Source organism: Rutidosis leptorrhynchoides, chromosome 4 (genome assembly GCF_046630445.1).
Source record: "Rutidosis leptorrhynchoides isolate AG116_Rl617_1_P2 chromosome 4, CSIRO_AGI_Rlap_v1, whole genome shotgun sequence".
Classification (NCBI taxonomy): Eukaryota; Viridiplantae; Streptophyta; class Magnoliopsida; order Asterales; family Asteraceae; genus Rutidosis; species Rutidosis leptorrhynchoides.
In genome coordinates, this window is record NC_092336.1 from 174452125 (window position 1) to 174475885 (window position 23761).

General features: G+C 28.9%; 1 protein-coding gene across 1 annotated transcript; it reads right to left on the reverse strand.

Moving 5' to 3' along the window:
* Positions 1–321: 321 nt before the first annotated feature.
* On the reverse strand, positions 322–1511 carry LOC139840844 (transcription factor PCL1-like). The gene has a single exon (XM_071831087.1). The coding sequence runs from the start codon at positions 1332–1334 to the stop codon at positions 510–512; it is 825 nt and encodes a 274-aa protein (XP_071687188.1). The 5' UTR covers positions 1335–1511; the 3' UTR covers positions 322–509.
* Positions 1512–23761: the final 22250 nt, after the last annotated feature.

The window sequence follows — 23761 nt, forward strand, 5'->3', positions numbered from 1 at the left end:
TCTGAAAGTTGTATGCACATAATAGAAATTTGGTAAAAATTCAATACATTTTCAAACAATTTTCCCTAAAAAGATCCACAAACTAGTAGGAGAACTAGTCCCGCTGAAGTGATGACACCAAAATCATATAAAACATACATGGTGGCTGTGGCCTTTATCTAATGAAATTAAGATCTTTCCATTCACATCCCTTAACTAATTTCATCAAGTCTCTTTCGAACAAAACACAGTACAAATCAGTTTTATTAGCGATTTAATACGAACACACACACAAGATATATAGATATGAAACATACTCAAATAGAAATGTAATGACATAAATTGAATAGACAAAAGCATGAACACAGATTAAAGATGTTGTTGCAACTCATTTATGATAAAGCAATGAATATAAGGAAACAAAGTAGCAAAACAAAGGATTGATTTAATATTCATTCAAAAACATATACAAAAAGGAATGAAAACCTCACCCCTCCTTGCTCCCAAAACCTCAAATTAAATTATAATCTCTATTTATCATTCGAGGTCATTCGATGTTGATACCGTGCCATATCATACGCTGCATACGAATTCGACTCAAATCCACGATAAGGCATCGGCATTTGCATCATCTGCTGCTGATCAGGCATTGGATTCGGTTCGCGTAAATTTTGAGAACCAAAAACATGATCCGAACCAGAAGGATTATCAGTACTTACACCTTGCATCCTTTTTAAATACAATCTATACTTTTGTAAATGACTAGCAACATTTTCACGAGTTAATCCTTCTACATTCATCAACTGCATAATCGTTTTTGGAACCGCGCTTTTAACGCCTAAATGTGCTACAACTTCTATAAATCGTTTATGCAGTTGTGGTGTCCATACTAAACGCTGTCGTTTTGAAGCCCTAAATGTTGAATCATCATCAATTAACATACCAGAATCCATTTCCTCAATCACTCCATTACCGTCAACGTCACCGTCAACGTCACCGTCAACGTCACCGTGACAACCGACTTTCCGCGAATCAGTTAGATCGGCGATTTTATTACTAGAAGAATTTAAACTATTAAATTTGGTCAACGCTTGTTGTTCATACTCACCTCGAAGATTCGAGAACGTGTTTTTAGAAGCACGATTGACGTCAGTCATGTTCCGGTGAGGTTCCGGCGTGATGCTGAACGCCGATAACATCTCTGATGAGATTAAGGATTGTGATAACGGCGTCAAATCAGCGACGTTTGGTAACCCTACCTCCCACTCCATTACTCGTTCGTCATCTCCGCCACTGCCGCCGCCGTCCTCATCGGCACCGGCGTCGTAACCGGTGATTCTCACTTCCTCCGCCATAGATATAGATACAGCTATACAATATCTAAACTGATTTTAATTTTAGATAATATTTAAGTTTGGACGGAAACAGTGAAGGTTTTAAGATGAAAAAATTGATTGAAAAGGATGAGCTATTGATAGATATTTGTGTATGATAGGTGAGATGGATTATTAAATTATTATTCTTGTTAAAAGTGTTTTTTGGGAAGGAAAAGTGAATGAAAAAAGTCCAAATTAGATATTTTAGGGCAATTGGTGATTTGGATACTTATGACTAATTATTATTTTATTAAATGATGATTAAATGAGAAAATAATAATATAATATTTTTTTAATAAATAATGGATTGGTTTGGTTTAGCAGTGGATGTTGACGGCGTTTAATCCACCGCCCCATGTAATTGTTAACCATCATATTGAAATGAGTTGTCGGTGTAACATTTATAGAAGGTTTTGCTTTGGTTTGTCGCGTATAGATAATCTGTGGTTACATGTAACATGATTATCGGATTTGTTTCTATAGCCCGTAACACAATCACTCCATATTAAATATTATATTTTAACCATGTATACTATACTAGTGAAATGACCCGTGAAATTACGGATTTGTTTAAACGAAACAGTTTAATGATATGTTTTAGGTATTAAGTGAACATAAATGCTAAAGTTATTTAGTTTAATGACCCGTGGAACTACAGAGTCCGACTAAAAAACTCGTCAGCTGATCATTTCATCAAACACCTAAAATGACATTAAACAATCCACATCCAATCATAACAGATAATATTGATTGTCATTTTATATTAAAAGTGTAAATTAAAATATAAATTTAGAATTTGTTTTCTTCTGCCTAGCTTTTATACATTCTCGTACTCAATTCAAAATAAAATTATTTAATTTTAATAATTAAAATAATTATTAATAAGGTTTAATAATAATAATTAATTAATAAGATTTAATAATAATAATAATAATTAATTAATAAGATTTAGTTGTAATTCAAAATTATTTAAATTAATGACATCACCCACCATACTTAGATTTTTTTTCTTTTGATTTTTGATTTTTTCTTAACAAAAGAATTAGCCTAATAATGAAATCATCATTTTAGGATTCAAAATTATTTAATTTTAATAATAAAATAATTATTAATAAGATTTAATAATAATAATTAATTAATAAGATTTAATAATATTAATTAATTAATAAGACTTAATTTTAATTCAAAATTATTTAAATTAATGACATCACCCATCATGCTTAGATTTTTTTATTTTTATTTTTGATTTTTTCTTAACAAAAGAGTTAGCCCAATAATGACATCATCATTTTAGGATTTTAATAGAAACTATAGATATATACACTAGGTTTTGATCCCGTGCGTTGCACGACTACTCAAAAACCGTTTCAAATGAATCAGTTATTTTACGACGCTTAATGTTCATTTTCAGAACCAATAGTTTGAAATGAAGTTGATTTTGGTTTTTTCAAGCATTTTTTACTTTTTCAAGCTTTATAAAACGAATGTGGTTAAAGCTTAAACCCGTTTCAATTTATATACGAAGTAGTTATTAATTAATTCTATTTAAGTAATAATATTAAATTAATAAATATTATTTAGCTCCTTAATTTTTGGATAATCATGAAAGAGACATGTGGATTTTACACTTGTCACAATTAGCTACAATTAAGGTGCTAATGACATGTCATGTTTTTAAAACTCTCTTTTATATATATATATATATATATATATATATATATATATATATATATATATATATATATATATATATATATATATATATATATATATATATATATATATATATATATATATATATATATATATATATATATATATATATTGAAAGGATCCCTAGAGAACTAGAGTATGTAGAGAACCCATAGAACTTATAGATTGAACTTCAATCTATGTGGAGATTGAGCTTCAATCTATGAAAGAAAAAAAAATCTGAAAAAAAACAGTCAATCTGCACAGAAAAAAGTCAGTCTGCAAAAAAAAAAACTGCAAAAAAGGTCAATCTGCAAAAAAAAAAACTGCAAAAAAACGCAGATTGACTCAATCTGCACGCAGATTGACTCAATCTGCACAAAAAAAAGTTAATCTGCACAGAAAAAAGTCAATCTAAAAAAAAAACTGTTAAAAAACGTCAATCTGCACAGAAAAAAATCTGCAAAAAAAAAAAAACGTTAATCTGCAGCAGATTGACTCAATCTGAACGAGTTCCATGGGTTCTCTACTACCTTTGGTTCTCCATGGATCCTCACCATATATATATATATATATATATATATATATATATATATATATATATATATATATATATATATATATATATATATATATATATATATATATATATATATATATATATATATATATACTTATTAGGGAAAGGATGGATTGTAGTATCATGAACAAACAACTCCAAAAACGACACTCTCAAAAAAAATTTCAAAACACCCCCTCCAACAATGTTATGATTACAACTTTTTTTGGGGTAAAAAACGTAAAATAATTATTTTAGTAACACAACTTAAATAAATACCACCCAACCTTTTAACGGGTCGTAACTTCCTGCTCGCGACGAGTTAAATTTTTCAGACTTCACCGTACAATTCGAAATAATTTTACGAACACAACGAAACTAACTACACACAAAACAGACGTTTTACAAAAAACGCTAATATTTCGGGCTATCTTTTTATACACATAGATACACGCATAATAAACAACTCATGCTAACTACATCGTATCGATGGTTCTGTTTTTCATTTTACTCAATCTTCCTGTTTAATATAATATCAATAAAAAAATCTATACAACTTTTTGGCGGAATTTATCTTTTCCCTCAACGGGAGTTAAGTTCCTCCATTACCAACGTTCGACTCGAAATAATATTACGACAAAAAACAACTAACTATATTCGAAATAGAGTATATTTTCTTCCGAGTTTATGAGTTGGTTCGCGAAACGACCTGGATTCGAGCCCTTCTTACCCCGTTTCCCCCTTTTGTTCGTAATTGTTTTCTCAACTCTCACTCAACATTAGTTTTATAAAAGACGTTAACATGTTCCGCCGCAACGCGCGGACCAAATTTCTTGTTAATTATATTAGACCAGTTGTGGTGGTAGATGATGTTGGTTGGTGGTATTCAAGGGCGAAGACAAGGGGGGACTGAGCGCTGCTCAATCTCCATCAACGCTCAATCAAGACTGAAGTTTTAAATATATTATCATGCTCAAATAATAGTAAGCCTTCCGCAAGGCTAAAGTCTTAATTGTAATATAATGTTCAAAAAATTGTAAATTAAATTGATCAACTATCCAAGTCTCGTATTTTGTTATGTTTGTACTTAAAATGTTTATGGTTGTTTATCTTTTTCTCAAAATAATATTTTGTTGTGACTTGTTACATGTTGTTATAGGTGTTTTTTTTTTAATTATCATATGTCTGATTATCGAGTAAGCTACTCTCATCTTTAAATTTTGGCTTCGTCTCTCGTGGTATTGGTTATTTTTTACACTTTTTTGATGATTATGATGTGTTAGTTTTTAGTGTGAAGTATTGGTGATGTTGATTTTTGAGAGAATATTGTGATAATGTATTAAAATTTAATTGGTTAAATATTAAAAAGAGATAAAATAATAGTTTAAGGGAGGTGATATTCACATACCAGTTTTTTGATTCATGTACAATTGTGTCCCATAAATTTACAGTTATATCCCTAAATTAATCTAGAGAGTTGAACGTATATTATTATTGTAAGTATAATCAAGGATATAATAGGTAATTAGATGTACGTGGATTAAAAAGTAGTGTGTTAGGATCACCTCCCTATTTTTAAATTAATAAAGAAAAATAATATAATCAACGCAACCTCTGTTGCATTTTGAGTTACTTTCCAACCAACCCCTTCAAAACGCCAATATACAATGTGTGGAGACTTGTTTTTTGGCGTTGGATTTTGGCCACATAGGGCCCAACGGCGTTGCTCAAAGCCGATATAAGTGGTCTTATTATTAATATTAAAATTTATCTTTATATATAGTCATAAAAATCCAATGAAAACCTTTTTAGACTAGAGAGACATGAGTACTCAACCTTCGCATAAAAAAGCGGAGTGGCGCACAAATTGAGATGTGTTCGAACATGTTCTACATTTAACACAAAATTGTTTTAACATAAGTGAAATTGTTCTAATTCACATTTTTTGTTCTAATTCAGGTTTTTTCTAAATTTAACCCGATTTAGAGTATATGGTTTTGAGTTTTGGGTTTAGATTTTAGGGTTTATGGTTTAGATTTACTGTTTAACACGAACGGTTTAGAACTTAGGGTTTTGAGTTTAACACTAAACCCTAAACTCTAAATATGGATAAACGAGGAAAACGGATCTGCGCTTCGCTGCGGGGTAGTGTCGATCGGTGAACGTTTGTGATTTTGGTCAGATAGTTGTCAGTTATTTGAATGTTTAAAAAATAAATTGAAAAAAGGAAATGAGGTAAAGGTTTTAAAGAGAATGATAAAATAAAGGTTTCTCAAAAAAAAAAAGGGAAAAAAACAAATGACCAATTTACCCCCAGAGGGGTCCAAAATTACAGCCCTGCCACTGTGAACAGTGGCATGCTCACCACTAATAGTATTAGTTATAATTCAAGAACCATTATATGAACAGATATGATTATATATGTATATGTGTATATATTATAACTTGAAAACGTTAACAAAGTATTAGACGTATAATACTTTACATGAACGTATTTGTTTTAAAATATATTTAAAATATTTATCGACGGAATTAGAAGATAATATCAAATGATTGAATTATCAGATACATTGAATTATGGCTACGAGCCCCTATTAGGAGGTCCACTTTGATTTAGGAAACCTTTCCTTTTTAACCATATTCAGAAAATGGTAAAATGATTTTACAAATAAGAACAAAAGTATCAATTAACGGGAACTAGACAAGAGTTAGTGAAGATTCCTTTTTGATTTTCAATTTATGCTTTACAACATTTTTCTCGTAATTTTAATAAGATAACTATTATGATTATCTTTTCAATGTTGGAACGTGGAATGTAATTAACTTAGACGTTGGAGATTGACATTTTTTTTCATTAAGATGATTTTATATGTTTATCTAACCATTGAACTTATTATCACGTTTCTTCAACAAACGTTAATTTAAAAACTTAAAACCTATTAAGGGTATATTTAATCTTACTTTTCTAAAATGTTTTACGATATAACAACTTCTATTATTATAACCTTTTTAGTAAAATGATTCTTAAATATATTAGTTTTGGAAAACAAAAGTTATTATATTTATTTAGTACTAAAACGTTTTCAATTTGGAAAGAACTTTATTATCAAAACGTTTTATAAGATACTTTGTTAGTGAATGTTGAAGAACTTAATTAAAGCTTTATATTATAAATTACAAATATATATATATATATATATATATATATATATATATATATATATATATATACATATATACATATATACATATATATACATATATACATATATATACATATATACATATATATACATATATACATATATACATATATATATATATACAGATATATATACATATATATATATGTACATATATATATATATGTATATATATGTATATATATTGTGTTTCAAAAACGCAACCGTAAAATGATATGATATTTTCTATCACTTAAACGATTATAAATGAGTCTTGAAATATAGCTACTTTTGAAAAACTAAAAATTTTATTATAAATATTTTAAACTTATATTTTGAGATAAAAATATATATGTATACTTTAGAATGTAATGAAATATAATAATAACGTAGTCATAAAACGTTTTGTTTTAAAATAATATATTTTGGTGAACAACGAGTCACTGATTTATAGAAGCAAATGACCACAACACTCAATTATATAAGTTACATTTTTCATAAAATAATTTATCAATGATTAAGACTAAATTTTGACAAGAGTACGAGTCACTAAACGTAAAAGGCTATTTTTCTAAACGTACGAAAATACGTTCGAGAAACTGGAACCAGGACATGAGTCGAGTGACAACGTCCATACCATTTGTGTAAAAATTACATTTTTACCATGAACGTAAATATAATATATTATATAAATAATTATATAGATTAAATAATTAATTAAATATAATAATAATTAAGAGTGTCGGCAAAGAAGCTAATGAATATCAGCTGGCAGATGTGGCCATGCGACCGCATGGTTCGAAGCCACAAACCCCATGCGATCGCATGGGGTGTAAATGGCAAAAACATCTATAAATGCAACTCGTCTGGTTCCAGTTTTGCTCAACCATCTCTCTCGATATCTATATGCTTATATTTATATATTATTAATATTATTATAAATATTATTATTATTATTATTAGTAAGATTAATATTATTATTAATCTTATGGTTAGGAGTATTATTATTAGTATTATTATATAAAATACTACGACGAGGTCATGAGCGAGTAATTTCAAAACTGATGTTTGAGTTAGATAGGGCTAAGGGAATTATGGGTTATAGCTATGGAGGTGATGGGTAATGATCAGGGGTATAGCTCGTGAGGTCAATCTAGTGTTTATCGTCTCCGTTGCGTTTACGTACCTTTCCTATAATATTGAATCTCAATATTGATACGTGAGTACTCATAATTTAACTTTTACATACTAATAGTGTATCCCTGACTAGTGCTCGAGTATATAGGATTATGCATGTTTGTACTTTTGATATTGCCTTTAGTTAGGTTATGTTGAATCCTGAATTAGTTATATATACGGCTGAGATAAGGTATAAGATATGCATGTCGTTGGAAAGCTAGTGAAAAATTAAGAACTTTTCCTTTAGATATCGAATGGTTTCGATGAACGGATTTGAAGTTATAGTCAATCGAAATTTTGTATTATTATTAAAAATGATTATTATTATCGTCGTTATTATCGTCGTTCTAGTTTTATCTTATTATTAATAATATTATTATTATTATCTTTATCAATAAAAAGATTTATCATTAAAAATTGTTATTTTTATTATTATTACTATCGTTATTATCGTTAAAGTTATAATTAGTATTATTATTATTATTTAATTATTATTATTATTATTATTATTATTATTATTATTATTATTATTATTATTATTATTATCATTATTATATATATATATATATATATATATCATTATTTAAAAATAGTTATTGTTATTGTTATTATTATATTATCATTAAAATAATTATTAGTATTATCGTTAATAATGTCATAGTAATTATCATTATTAGTATTATTGTAATTAAAACTAATATTAGTAACACCTAATTATTTTGATTACTATTATTATCATTATTATGAACACGATATAAAAGTCGATTAAAAGCTATTAAACGAAACGATTAGGAAATAATGAGTATGAGTATCATGATGAAATTAAAATATTGTAAGATATTGATTTAGATAAAATTACCGTTCTTATTATTACTATTATTATTATTATTAAAAGTATCATTAGTACTAAAACTATCATTTTAACGAAAATTATCATTTTAATAGAAATGTCATTGTTATTATAAAATATCATTATTATTATCTTTTTAAATAGAGTTATTATTTTAAAGTTAATATTAAAAAGTATCGTAAATATTAAGGTTATCATAATTAGAATTATCGTTTATTCATAATATCACTTTTAGTAAATATAAATATTGATATTTTTATTAATAGAATAATAATAATTATGATTACAAAATAATACAAGTTTTGCTTATTATTATTATCAATGTTATTTTATCAAATAAATATGTAATACAAAGATATTTTACTAAGTGTAACATAATTACGTTAATACTACCTATCATATTATATTAAATGAACTTTATAAATTTTATTACTTAAGATATATAAAAGTATATTTTTATTATATAAATTTTAATAATAAATGAATTATATTATTTACTCTAATAAAATCTTTTAAAAATATTTAAAAATATAAAACGAGGATATTTAAACTATATAATAATCATGTATAAATTTTGGAAATCATTTTGAGTCAAATTGACTTTTGTTGACTTTTGCATACTAGACTCGAGCATTAAGATTGTGGTACACTATGACCTGACCTAAATTGCTATACAAATATTGACCAACATATAAATATATATACTTAATTTAGGTTTGTGAATCTGAGGCCAACCTTGCACTTGTTCAATGATGTTATATGTATTTTTACTACGAAATACAGTATGGTGAGTTTCATTTACCTTTTTACCCTTTATATTTTTGGGCTGAGAATACATGCGCAATTTTTATAAATGTTTTACGAAATAGACATAAGTAATTGAAACTACATTATATGGGTGAATGATCGAAGCCGAATATTCCCCTTTTGCTTGGTAACCTAAGAATTAGTAAACCGATCTACTAATTGACGCGAATCCTAAAGATAGATCTATTGGGCCTAACCAACCCCATCCAAAGTACCGGATGCTTTAGTACTTCGAAATCATTTTTATCATGTTCGAAATATTTCCCGTAATGATAGGGGATATTCTTATATGCATCTTGTTAATGTCGGTTACCAGGTGTTCACCATATGAATGATTTTTGTCTCTATGCATGGGACGTATATTTAGGAGAACTGGAAATGAAATCTTGTGGTCTATTAAAATGATGAAAATGAATGATTATGATAAACTAATGAACTCACCAACCTTTTGGTTAACACTTTAAAGTATGTTTATTCTCAGGTATTAAAGAAATCTTCCGCTGTGCGTTTACTCATTTTAAAGATATTACTTGGAGTCTTTCATGACATATTTCGAAGAACGTTGCATTCGAGTCATTGAGTTCATCAAAGATTATTATTAAGTCAACTTATAGTTGGATAGTGGATATTATGAAATGGTATGCATGCCTGTCAAATTTTTTGTAAAGAAAGTTTGTCTTTTAAAAAACGAATGCAATGTTTGTAAAATGTATCATATAGAGGTCAAATACCTCGCGATGTAATCAACTATTGTGAATCGTTTATAATGTATATGAACGGGTCCTTTCAGTTGGTATCATAGCGGTGGTCTTAGCGAACCAGGTCTGCATTAGTGTGTCTAACTGATAAGTCGTTAGGATACATTAGTGAGTCTGGACTTCGACCGTGTCTGCATGTCAAAAGTTTTGCATATCATTTCTAGTCGGAAATTATCTGCTTATCATCCTTAGAAAATTACCTGCTTATCATTATTAGTCTAGACACGTCTTGCTACATTAATTGCATGAGTAATGTATAGACAAAAAAATTCATATCTTAGCGTATCTGCTAAATCATATCTTATCGTATCTGTTACTTTAAACTTTGCATGACATATCCTGCAAATTCTTCCGTAATCTACGAAATCTTTTGATCTATATATATAGATATCCTATGTAAATAGAATACCACCCGATAACCGGAAAATCATTTTATATCGAAAAATCCTTTATCCAATCGTACGAAATGGAATTTGTCATCAGTACAAGTCACTCGGATTCCAAAATGGAATCTCACTCAAGCTCCGAAAGCAGTGTGACCGGAATGGATCAACCAATCAGTCATCACCTATTCTGGATGAATTGGGGATGGGTTCGTAGCCTCCTCAATCATTGGAAACAAGAAGAAGGCGATCCTTTCCATCCACCACATTGCCCTCTTGGCGAAGAACCTGAAGCACTTACCGGCGAACCTGTTCGAGACACCATTTTCTCTCTCATTTCCAGGGTATCTCATCACGATTATATACTACATAAAATTCTAGATTTTATTTATCCGCTCATCCGAACCGACAATCACCCCGGTGTAATAGAAGAAAACAACGAGCTTCGCGCTCGGGTAGTGGCTTTGGAGAACATGGTGCAAAGGTTACAAACACCAAGAGCAGTATCAGCAGCATAACCAGTACCACCATCATCAACACCAACAGTACCATTACCAACCCCAACCAAAACCGCGTCGTAAACCTCAACTTCACAATCTGTCCCACGAGCATCAACGTCATACGCACCATAGATACCAAGGAGTACCAACAACAATAACTGATGAAGTATTAATTCATAACTTCATTGGAGAAACATTCCGCGGCGATTATATAATCTCTAAAGTCTTAGAGATTATCTAATCTATCCCTAACCATAAATCAGTTAAGCAAACCAAAATGATAGAAGGAAGAGTAGAAATCCTGACAAAAATGGTGTGTGATTAACAAGCTAAACTTGTTTTACCAACATCATCAACAGTACCGTCAGCGTCACCAGCATCGTCAGTACAGTCAACATCAGAATCAACAACACCTATAACATCACAAACTCTATCAGTTCAAGAATCACTGTGGACATCATTACGAATCAATAATGCGTATATTGTATCAACGAGTTATGAAGAATTAACTCATTCCCTCTGAAGAAATTATATGTATATTTTATATATACATATATTTTGAAATAAAAATAAATCTTTCCGTGCTAAGCTATTGTGTGTGAATCTTAACTACTCGGTTAATTCATCTTGCAATAATGTACGTCCTTCGTCCGCAACTTAACCATCGTTAACTACAATCTCTGTCTCAATTCAACAAATTCCAATTAATAATAAATCAAGTATATATTTGATTGTACACTTTCATCATCGATGTAACCGAAACTTTTCAGATACCATCATTCGTACTTTGCAAAGTTCACAAGAATTTAACAAAAACCAACATCACGCCTCAACAAATAACGAAGTATTGATTTATAATTTCAATATTATTGAAGAAATACTTATGTAATCTCTAAAGCCTTCAAGGGATTATTCAATTCTAGTTTCAACCGTAAATCGAATGAGTTTAATTTAGTATTAACTCATTAAAATCTATGTTACATCTGAGGAGAATATATACATATATATTTTCACAAAGACTGTAATAAAATTCTTATGTACAAAATATTAATTGTGAAATTTTTTAACGGGTAGGTAATACCCATATATATATATATATATATATATATATATATATATATATATATATATATATATATATATATATATATATATATATATATATATATATATATATATATATATATATATATATATATATATTCACAATTAATATGTTACATTCTTCGAATCTGATCAAGCAAATTATCAACTATACTTCCTACTTTCACAATAATATGCATTCTTTCATAAAAATCAAAATAACCATACACATTCAAACCCAATTACATATTCTGATTTTGAAACCTCATAATTCAATTCGAGATATAACCGGTATCATCACTTTTAGATTCCTACATCTTTCAAAGCTATACTTTGACTTCAAAACTATGTTAGAACATCAAATGTATATTAACGATTACAATATGTGTTCAAACCCTTCGAAAATTTCTGAAGACACTTCAAATAATGAGAAATCGAGATGATGATCCAACCATATATTACCCACAGTTATGTACTTAAAAAGCTCTCGAAACCAAAGTCATAATTCAACACATATCCGTGTCAAATCCTTTGACATTTATTAGCAAAAATGACTTTTCAATTCCTTTCCAAAGTAGTCAGTTTTGTCACAGCTCCAGCAAGTCAACTTCGACTCTTCATTCTACACAACCTTATTATAACCGTGATATATGCGTGCTCTTTTATTGTTACTAGGGAACCTTTCATATTCCACCACATTAGCAATAAACTTATTCACAACTTCACTGATCTTTGACCTTCCGAAGAATCATTATATTTATCGAAACCCCATCATTTACTCATTCGCATCTTGTAACGAGAATTACCATACGAATCATCGGGAATTAGCAATTAGTATTTTGAAATCTCGCAGCATGTCTACGCCAACAGTGATATGTGTACGTACAACGTCTATCTCCTGGACTTACATACTTTGAATGTGAAGTTTCTGAAAAACACCTTGAACTGCGAAATAGTTCTTGAAATGCTGACGAAGCAGCAACAACGGTAAACGATCTTAACAGTAAAAAGTTTGATGATAAAGAAGAGTGTATTGGCAAAGCTCAGAAAAAGAGAAGTTTTGGAACTGGAAAACGGATTGAGCAAAGTATGAAGGAGGCTGTGGACAAATCACAAAGACTGAACCTAACTTCAAAGAATTCAAATGATTCAATACCTGCCGAAGTCATTAACGAATACCTTGCTCCTGACTCTAAACTCCTGCGGACAATATTCTTCATCATCCTCTGATATTAGAAATTCTAAGATATCATCGTATCTTTCATTATAAATATCCTCCATATTTCTGAAGATATTTTCATAATTATTCTTATATGAAATCATTTACCTCTTCGCGCTATCTGTATTACATCATAAAAGAAACTATTTTAGTTTCTAAATTCTGAAACATTCGAGTTTAACATAGGAATATTTTTGAAGTAGTGTTGGGAACTGAAGCATGAGTTAGTATAATATAATGACACTTGATCAACATGATTATATTACAGTAAGTCATGCTGAGTTTCTAAATGGAATATGATGATTCACAGATCATAACATCATCATGTGTCATGTTATACAACTCTTGTATTCTATTTAACCTCTAAAATATCAAGAAAAATATTTCTTGATGATTCGGCCTTTTCCGAGGTATTCTAGTAATTTGACAAGTCAAGATCGTGCCATTACAATTCCCTTCTTAGAACATTAACAATGTTCATTCCGAAATTCATATCTGCGAATTATGGATCATTATAAGTAGTACTTACTCGCAAGAAGAAGAAACGAAAGGACAAAGCTCCGAAACAGAAATTGGGATATAAATCGCAGCAAATAAAAGAGAGCATTAATTAGAGATGACAATGATTATAGAAGACAGAAGCAGGAACATCAAAATATAAGGGAAGATATAAAACCCAACAACCACCCAGAAATTATAAACCGTATATATCAATACATGTAGCAATATAAAGACACAGGAGAACTAAAAATACTATAAAACCAAGTGTATAGTAGAAGTAAATAGATTCTTCCAGCGGTAGATGAAAAAGAAGAATGACCGATATGAAGGTTAGGAATATATCAAGAAGCAGAACTGGATGGAGCATATTGATGAATGCTTTAAAGTATGAGTTAGAAATAATGGAAGGTGTGAGTTAAAAGGAAACGAAGGAGGTAGATTTATAGTAAAATATCCGACAGAGAAATCAAAACAGATGATCGCATTTAAAGCATATCCTAATTCCCTTGATTATCGAAGAATCAAATCCTATTACGAAGATTTTCTCCAAATCTCTTGAACTTGGAAATCAATCCTATCTACGTCAAAAGATATGACGAATCTATACCTACTCATTTCACTCTTTTGGTGATAACTTCACTCGTAATCTTCACAAAATCAAATGGTTTTATCCATATTACTCAATGATGATAAAACCCTAATCTTCAGCTTATATGCGTCATGAAAACATACTTAATGTCAGCCATGACCATCCCAATCAAATTTTGGGACGAAATTTCTTTAACGGGTAGGTACTGTGACAACCCGGAAATTTCCGACCAAATTTAAACTTTAATCTTTATATATTCTCGACAAGATAAGCAAAGTTTGTAAGTTGAATCTCAAGAATTTTAAACTATGTTCATACACTCATTTAACCTCGACCAAGTTTCGATGATTCACGAACCATTATATGAACGGATATGATTATATATGTATATGTGTATATATTATAACTTGAAAACATTAACAAAGTATTAGACGTATAATACTTTACATGAACATATTTGTTTTAAAATATATTTAAAATATTTATCGACGAAATTAGAAGATAATATCAAATGATTGAATTATCAGATACATTGAATTATGGCTACGAGTCCCTATTAGGAGGTCCACTTTGATTTAGGAAACCTTTCCTTTTTAACCATATTCAGAAAATGGTAAAATGATTTTACAAATAAGAACAAAAGTATCAATTAACGGGAAATAGACAAGAGTTAGTGGAGATTCCTTTTTGATTTTCAATTTATGCTTTACAACATTTTCCTCGTAATTTTAATAAGATAACTATTATGATTATCATTTTAATGTTGGAACGTGGAATGTAATTAACTTAGACGTTGGATATTGACATTTTTTTTCATTAAGATGATTTCATATGTTTATCTAACCATTGGACTTATTATCACGTTTCTTCAACAAACGTTAATTTAAAAACTTGAAACCTATTAAGGGTATATTTTAATCTTACTTTTCTAAAACGTTTTACGATATAACAACTTCTATTATTATAACCTTTTTAGTAAAATAATTCTTAAATATATTAGTTTTGGAAAACAAAAGTTATTATATTTATTTAGTACTAAAACGTTTTCAATTTGGAAAGAACTTTATTATAAAAACGTTTTATAAGATACTTTGTTAGTGAATGTTGAAGAACTTAATTAAAGCTTTGTATTATAAATTACAAATATATATATATATATATATATATATATATATATATATATATATATATATATATATATATATATATATATATATATATATATATATATATATATATATATATATATATTGTGTTTCAAAAACGTAACCGTAAAATGATATGATATTTTCTATCACTTAAACGATTATAAATGAGTCTTGAAATATAGCTACTTTTGAAAAACTAAATATTTTATTATAAATATTTTAAACTTATATTTTGAGATAAAAATATATATGTGTACTTTAGAATGTAATGAAATATAATAATAACGTAGTCATAAAACATTTTGTTTTAAAATAATATATTTTGGTGAACAACGAGTCACTGATTTATAGAAGCAAATGTCCACAACACTCAATTATATAAGTTACATTTTTCATAAAATAATTTATCAATGATTAAGACTAAATTTTGACAAGAGTACGAGTCACTAAACGTAAAAGGCTATTTTTCTAAACGTACGAAAATACGTTCGAGAAACTGGAACCAGGACATGAGTCGAGTGACAACGTCCATACCATTTGTGTAAAAATTATATTTTTACCATGAACGTAAATATAATATATTATATAAATAATTATATAGATTAAATAATTAATTAAATATAATAATAATTAAGAGTGTCGGCAAGGAAGCTAATGGATATCAGCTGGCAGATGTAGCCATGCGACCGCATGGTTCGAAGCCACAAACCCCATGCGATCGCATGGGGTGTAAATGGCAAAAACATCTATAAATGCAACTCGTCTGGTTCCAGTTTTGCTCAACCATCTCTCTCGATATCTATATGCTTATATTTATATATTATTAATATTATTATAAATATTATTATTATTATTAGTAAGATTAATATTATTATTAATCTTATGGTTAGGAGTATTATTATTAGTATTATTACATAAAATACTACGACGAGGTCATGAGCGAGTAATTTCAAAACTGATGTTTGAGTAGGATAGGGCTAAGGGAATTATGGGTTATAGCTATGGAGGTGATAGGTAATGATCAAGGGTATAGCTCGTGAGGTCAATCTGGTGTTTATCGTCTCCGTTGCGTTTACGTACCTTTCCTATAATATTGAATCTCAATATTGATACGTGAGTACTCATAATTTAACTTTTACATACTAATAGTGTATCCCTGACTAGTGCTCGAGTATATAGGATTATGCATGTTTGTACTTTTGATATTGCCTTTAGTTAGGTTATGTTGAATCCTGAATTAGTTATATATACGGCTGAGATAAGGTATAAGATATGCATGTCATTGGAAAGCTAGTGAAAAATTAAGAACTTTTCCTTTAGATATCGAATGATTTCGATGAACGGATTTGAAGTTATAGTCAATCGAATTTTTGTATTATTATTAAAAATGATTATTATTATCGTTGTTATTATCGTCATTCTAGTTTTATCTTATTATTAATATTATTATTATTATCTTTATCAATAAAAGGATTTATCAATAAAAATTGTTATTTTTATTATTATTACTATCGTTATTATCGTTAAAGTTATAATTAGTATTATTATTATTATCTAATTATTATTATTATTATTATTATTATTATTATTATTATTATTATTATTATTATTATTGTTATTATTATTATTATTATTATTATCATTATTATTATTATCATTATTAATATATATCATTATTTAAAAATGGTTATTGTTATTGTTATTATTATATTATCATTAAAATAATTATTAGTTTTATCGTTAATAATGTCATAGTAATTATCAATATTAGTATTATTGTAATTAAAACTAATATTAGTAACACCTAATTATTTTGATTACTATTATTATCATTATTATGAACACGATATAAAAGTCGATTAAAAGCTATTAAACGAAACGATTAGGAAATAATGAGTATGAGTATCATGATGAAATTAAAATATTGTAAGATATTGATTTAGATAAAATTACCGTTCTTATTATTACTTTTATTATTATTAAAAGTATCGTTAGTATTAAAACTATCATTTTAACGAAAATTATCATTTTAATAGAAATGCCATTGTTATTATAAAATATTACTATTATTATAATTTTAAATAGAGTTATTATTTTAAAGTTAATATTAAAAAGTATCGTAAATATTAAAGTTATCATAATTAGAATTATCGTTTATTCATAATATCACTTTTAGTAAATATAAATATTGATATTTTTTTTAATAGAATAATAATAATTATTATTACAAAATAATACAAGTTTCGCTTATTATTATTATCAATGTTATTTTATCAAATAAATATGTAATACAAAGATATTTTACTACGTGTAATATAATTACGTTAATACTACCTATCATATTATATTAAATGAACTTTATAAATTTTATTACTTAAGATATATAAAAGTATATTTTTATTATATAAATTTTAATAATAAATGAATTATATTATTTACTCTAATAAAATCTTTTAAAAATATTTAAAAATATAAAACGACGATATTTAAACTATATAATAATCATGTATAAATTTTGGAAATCATTTTGAGTCAAATTGACTTTTGTTGAGTTTTACATACTAGACTCGAGCATTAGGATTGTGGTACACTATGACCTGACCTAAATTGCTATACAAATATTGACCAACATATAAATATATATACTTAATTTAGGCTCGTGAATCTGAGGCCAACCTTGCACTTGTTCAATGATGTTATATGTATTTTTACTACGAAATACAGTATGGTGAGTTTCATTTGCCTTTTTACCCTTTATATTTTTGGGCTGAGAATACATGCTCAATTTTTATAAATGTTTTACGAAATAGACACAAGTAATTGAAACTACATTATATGGGTGAATGATCGAAGCCAAATATGCCCCTTTTTCTTGGTAACCTAAGAATTAGTAAATCGATCTACTAATTGACGCGAATCCTAAAGATAGATCTATTGGGCCTAACGAACCCATCCAAAGTACCGGATGCTTTAGTACTTCGAAATCGTTTTTATCATGTCCGAAGAATTTCCCGGAATGATAGGGGATATTCTTATATGCATCTTGTTAATGTCGGTTACCAGGTGTTCACCATATGAATGATTTTTGTCTCTATGCATGAGACGTATATTAGGAGAACTGGAAATGAAATTCTTGTGGTCTATTAAAATGATGAAAATGAATGATTATGATAAACTAATGAACTCACCAACCTTTTGGTTGACACTTTAAAACATGTTTATTCTCAGGTATTAAAGAAATCTTCCGCTGTGCGTTTGCTCATTTTAAAGATATTACTTGGAGTCTTTCATGGCATATTTTGAAGAACGTTGCATTCGAGTCATTGAGTTCATCAAAGATTATTATTAAGTTAACTTATAGTTGGATAGTGGATATTATGAAATGGTATGCATGCCTGTCAAATTTCGATGTAAAGAAAGTTTGTCTTTTAAAAACGAATGCAATGTTTGTAAAATGTATCATATAGAGGTCAAATACCTCGCGATGTAATCAACTATTGTGAATCGTTTATAATGTATATGAACGGGTCCTTTCATTTGTCCTGGGAGAATATCTTCGTGTCGGGTTAGAATGCCGTGATGGTACTGACGGCAGGTTGATTCCGGTTAAGGCATCATTGGTGCTCTCAGTCTAGCCGGGTGGGTCCTCGACGAACACTTAGGAAGTGTTTCTTCACGGTTATGATTATGATGACTGGCTTCACAACGCTTGATTATGATTGTCATGACCGGCTGTATGGTGCCGGTTGTGTGTATGTCATCCGGGTTCTTGGTCTTACCATTTACCCGGCGTGGTAAAATTCTCGGGATGACATCAGACGGATGTCGAGAAAAGAAGTACGCATTCCGGGACGCGTAGTACCGGGTAGGATTTTTTTCGAGACGCTTGCCTGTTTTTGAGACGGATCATTATACGTATCATTAAGCCCCCCAGTTTGATGGCTGTAGCCGGAACGGTTACCGTCATCAAACTTCCGAGACAAGGCCACACTTCCTGGTTGGATGTGCATTTAATGTTTGTCAGCGTGAAAAGACAGTTTCTGCAAATGCGCCTCCTTTTTATGCTTTTTCCTTTTTTGATGTCTTGGAACATTTTCCAAGGGGTAATTGTATACCACTTTCATCATTACTTCTTGTTTCCTTTGTGTCTATTAATAGCTTCGCTTTTCTCCTGAGTTTTGCACTTTTTACTTCCAACTATTCTACATTTCTGTTCTTCAATACTACTTCACTTTTGTAAATTCTCACCCTTCGAAAGTTGCCTTTCGATGTTATGAATAATCCCTTTGCTTGTTTAGTTATTGATGTTGTTGTTTTTTTTGTTGGTGCCCGAAGGACGGCATTGCCGTTTTTTGCTGAGTCATTTTACCCACAGCATTGGTGAGTACTTGCGTGTTTCCTTTTCTGTCTTCTCTTCTTGTGCGAGCCTCTTATTGCTATTTTGTTTTGTTTCAGGCTTCGACTTGGATCTGAAGATTTGTTTCGAATCCTTGGATTTTTCCGAACGTATTCCGCCTTTAACTGCAGATAGATTGGAAACAACCGAACGCCGGTGGTCGTTCGACGTATCTTACGTTATCCGACTGGTCGCTGGGTTGTTGGATCTACCAGGCTCGAGGAATACGATTCGTTTGATCTCAGATAACGATGTGCTATGCACATCCCTTGCGAACGAAAGTTGTTTCTTGTGCTTCCGGTTGATTTCGAGACTGGAATTACGACCTGTGGGGCCATCGAACACTCGCCTGTCTTGCGATCTTCCCAATACCAGCCGAGCCATGTTGGTGATTACTCGTTGAGAGCTTTTGATTTCTTTCAACATATGTGCCCATTTTTTACTTCTTCTTGGGAACGAGCTTTTGACAGGTTATACGCGAGAGTTTCCGTTTGTTTGTATAAGATTCGTTTGATGTATTTGTGTTGCAACCATAGGTTGTTAGGGTTTGTAACTTCTATACGTGTAGCTTTCATGCTGATTAATGAAATAAACTGCGTTTGTCTTTTGTCTTGAAATAAACTTCTATGCAATATATTAGTGACGTATACGCTTGACGGACTATCTTTACTTTTGTCGTTATCTGTGCTGACATACTCTGTTTTGAGAGAAATTTTGTAACTGCTGTAGTGACCCGAACTTTTCCATGATTATATATATTAAATGAAATTGATATTTACATGATTAAGTGTTTTCAACATGTTAAGCAATCAAACTTGTTAGAACTTGATTAATTGAAATGAGTTTCATGTAGACAATTGACCACCCAAGTTGACCGGAGATTCATGAACGTTAAAACTTGTAACAACTATATGATGACATATATATATATATATATATATATATATATATATATATATATATATATATATATATATATATATATATATATATATATATATATATATAGTTAACATGATATTATGATAAGTAAGTATCTCATTAGGTATTTTAACAATGTGTTATATACATAAAAATGAGACTATTGAATAAAGAAACTCGAAATGATATATATAACGATTATCGTTATAACAACGTTTAATTAAAATAAATATAAATACATATGTATTGAATTAAGATATGAACACACTATGTTTAACATGATAAAATGATAATTAATTATATCATTAAGTGTATTAACAATGAACTACATATGTAAAAACAAGACTACTAACTTAAGGATTTCGAAACGAGACATATATGTAACGATTATCGTTGTAACGACATTTAAATGTATATATATATATATATATATATATATATATATATATATATATATATATATATATATATATATATATATATATCATATTAAGATATATTAATACATCATAATATCATGATAATGTAATAATTTAATATCTCATTAGATATAATAAACAATGGGTTAACAACATTTAACAAGATCGTTAACTTAAAGGTTTCAAAACAACACTTACATGTAACGACTAACGATGACTTAACAACTCAGTTAAAATGTATATACATGTAGTGTTTTAATATGTATTCATACACTTTTGAAAGAATTCAAGACATATATCAAAGAACTTCTACTTAACAAAAATGCTTACAATTACGTCCTCATTCGTTTTCATCGACAATTCTACTCGTATGCACTCGTATTTGTACTCGTACAATACATAGCTTCTAAATGTATTTACTATTAGTATATACACTACAATGATCAGCTCTTAGCAGCCCTCATTTAGTCAACAAACATGTGGAACTAACCATTTGGCAACTAGCATGAAATATCTCACAAAATTACAAACTAATGTGACCTTAAATGAAGACCTAGTTCACGTTTTTCATCATCATCATTATCACTTTCATTTTTCAACATTCATGCACCAAACACATCTCTCTCTTGTTCTCTCTTGATGTTCTAAGTGTTCTTCATCATTTCCTTCAAAATCTATATCAGTCTAGCTCATAAATCCTAACCTATATCAACTTATAAAACAACTACTCAAGAAAACTTCAAGAACACTTTCATGTTTGCAAGTCTACTTCCAAGCTTTCTAATCCATTCCAAGTAATCATCTAAGCTAAAGAAATCTTTCTTATTTATAGTAAGATATCTTTCTAATACAATGTAATATTCATATTCAAACTTTGATTCAATTTCTATAACTATAACAATCTTATTTTGAGTGGAAATCTTACTTGAACTTGTTTTCGTGTCATGATTTTGTTTCAAGAAATTTCAAGCCATTCAAGGATCCTTTGAAGCTAGATCTATTTTTCTCATTTCCAGTAGGTTTATCCACAAAACTTGAGGTAGTAATGATGTTCATAACATCATTCGAATCATATATATAAAACTATCTTATTCGAAGGTTTAAACTTGTAATCACTAGAACATAGTTTAGTTAATTCTAAACTTGTTCGCAAATAAAAATAAATCCTTCTAACTTGACTTTTAAAATCAACTAGACACATGTTCTATATCTATATGATATGCTAACTTAATGATTTAAAACCTGAAAACACGAAAAACACCGTAAAACCGGACATACGCCGTCGTAGTAACACCGCGGGTTGTTTTGGGTTAGTTAATTAAAAACTATGATAAACTTTGATTTAAAAGTTGTTCTTCTGGGAAAATGATTTTTCTTATGAACATGAAACTATATCCAAAAATCATGATTAAACTCAAAGTGGAAGTATGTTTTTCAAAAAGGTCATCAAGACGTCGTTCTTTCGACTGAAATGACTACCTCTTACAATATTGACTTGTAACCTATATTTCCGATTATAAACTTATACTTTTTCTGTTTAGTTTCATAAATTTTAGTTCATTATGAAACCATTGCAACTTTAATCACTCAAAACGGATTTAAAACGAAGAAATTATGGGTAAAACAAGATTGGATAATTTTGCTTGTTGTAGCTACGTGAAATTTGTAACAAATCTATACAAATCATAAATTAACCAACTTATATTGTATTATACATGTATTCTAACATATATTATGTAATCTTGGGATACCATAGACACGAATACAATGTTTTAACATATCATATCGACCCATCTATATATATATTTCGGAACAACCATAGACACTCTATATGCAGTAATGATTGAGTTAGCTATACAGGGTTGAGGTTGATTCCAAAATAATATATATACTTTGAGTTGTGATCGAGTCTAAGACTTATAGACACTGGGCCGTGGATTGATTCGAGATAATATATATTGCTTTATTTCTGTACATCTAACTGTGGACAACTAGTTGTAGGTTACTAACGAGGACTGCTGACTTAACAAACTCAAATTATTAAAACGTAATAAAAATGTTGTAAATATATTTTGAACATACTTTGATATATATGTACATATTTGTTATAGGTTCGTGAATCGACCGTGGCCAAGTCTTACTTCACGACGAAGTAAAAATTCGTGAAAGTGAGTTATAGTCCCACTTTTAAAATCTAATATTTTTGGGATGAGAATACAT

What these genes read in the sequence shown, in the direction of transcription:
- LOC139840844 (XM_071831087.1), bottom strand. Translation starts at nt 1,334, where the DNA reads ATGGCGGAGGAAGTGAGAATCACCGGTTACGACGCCGGTGCCGATGAG.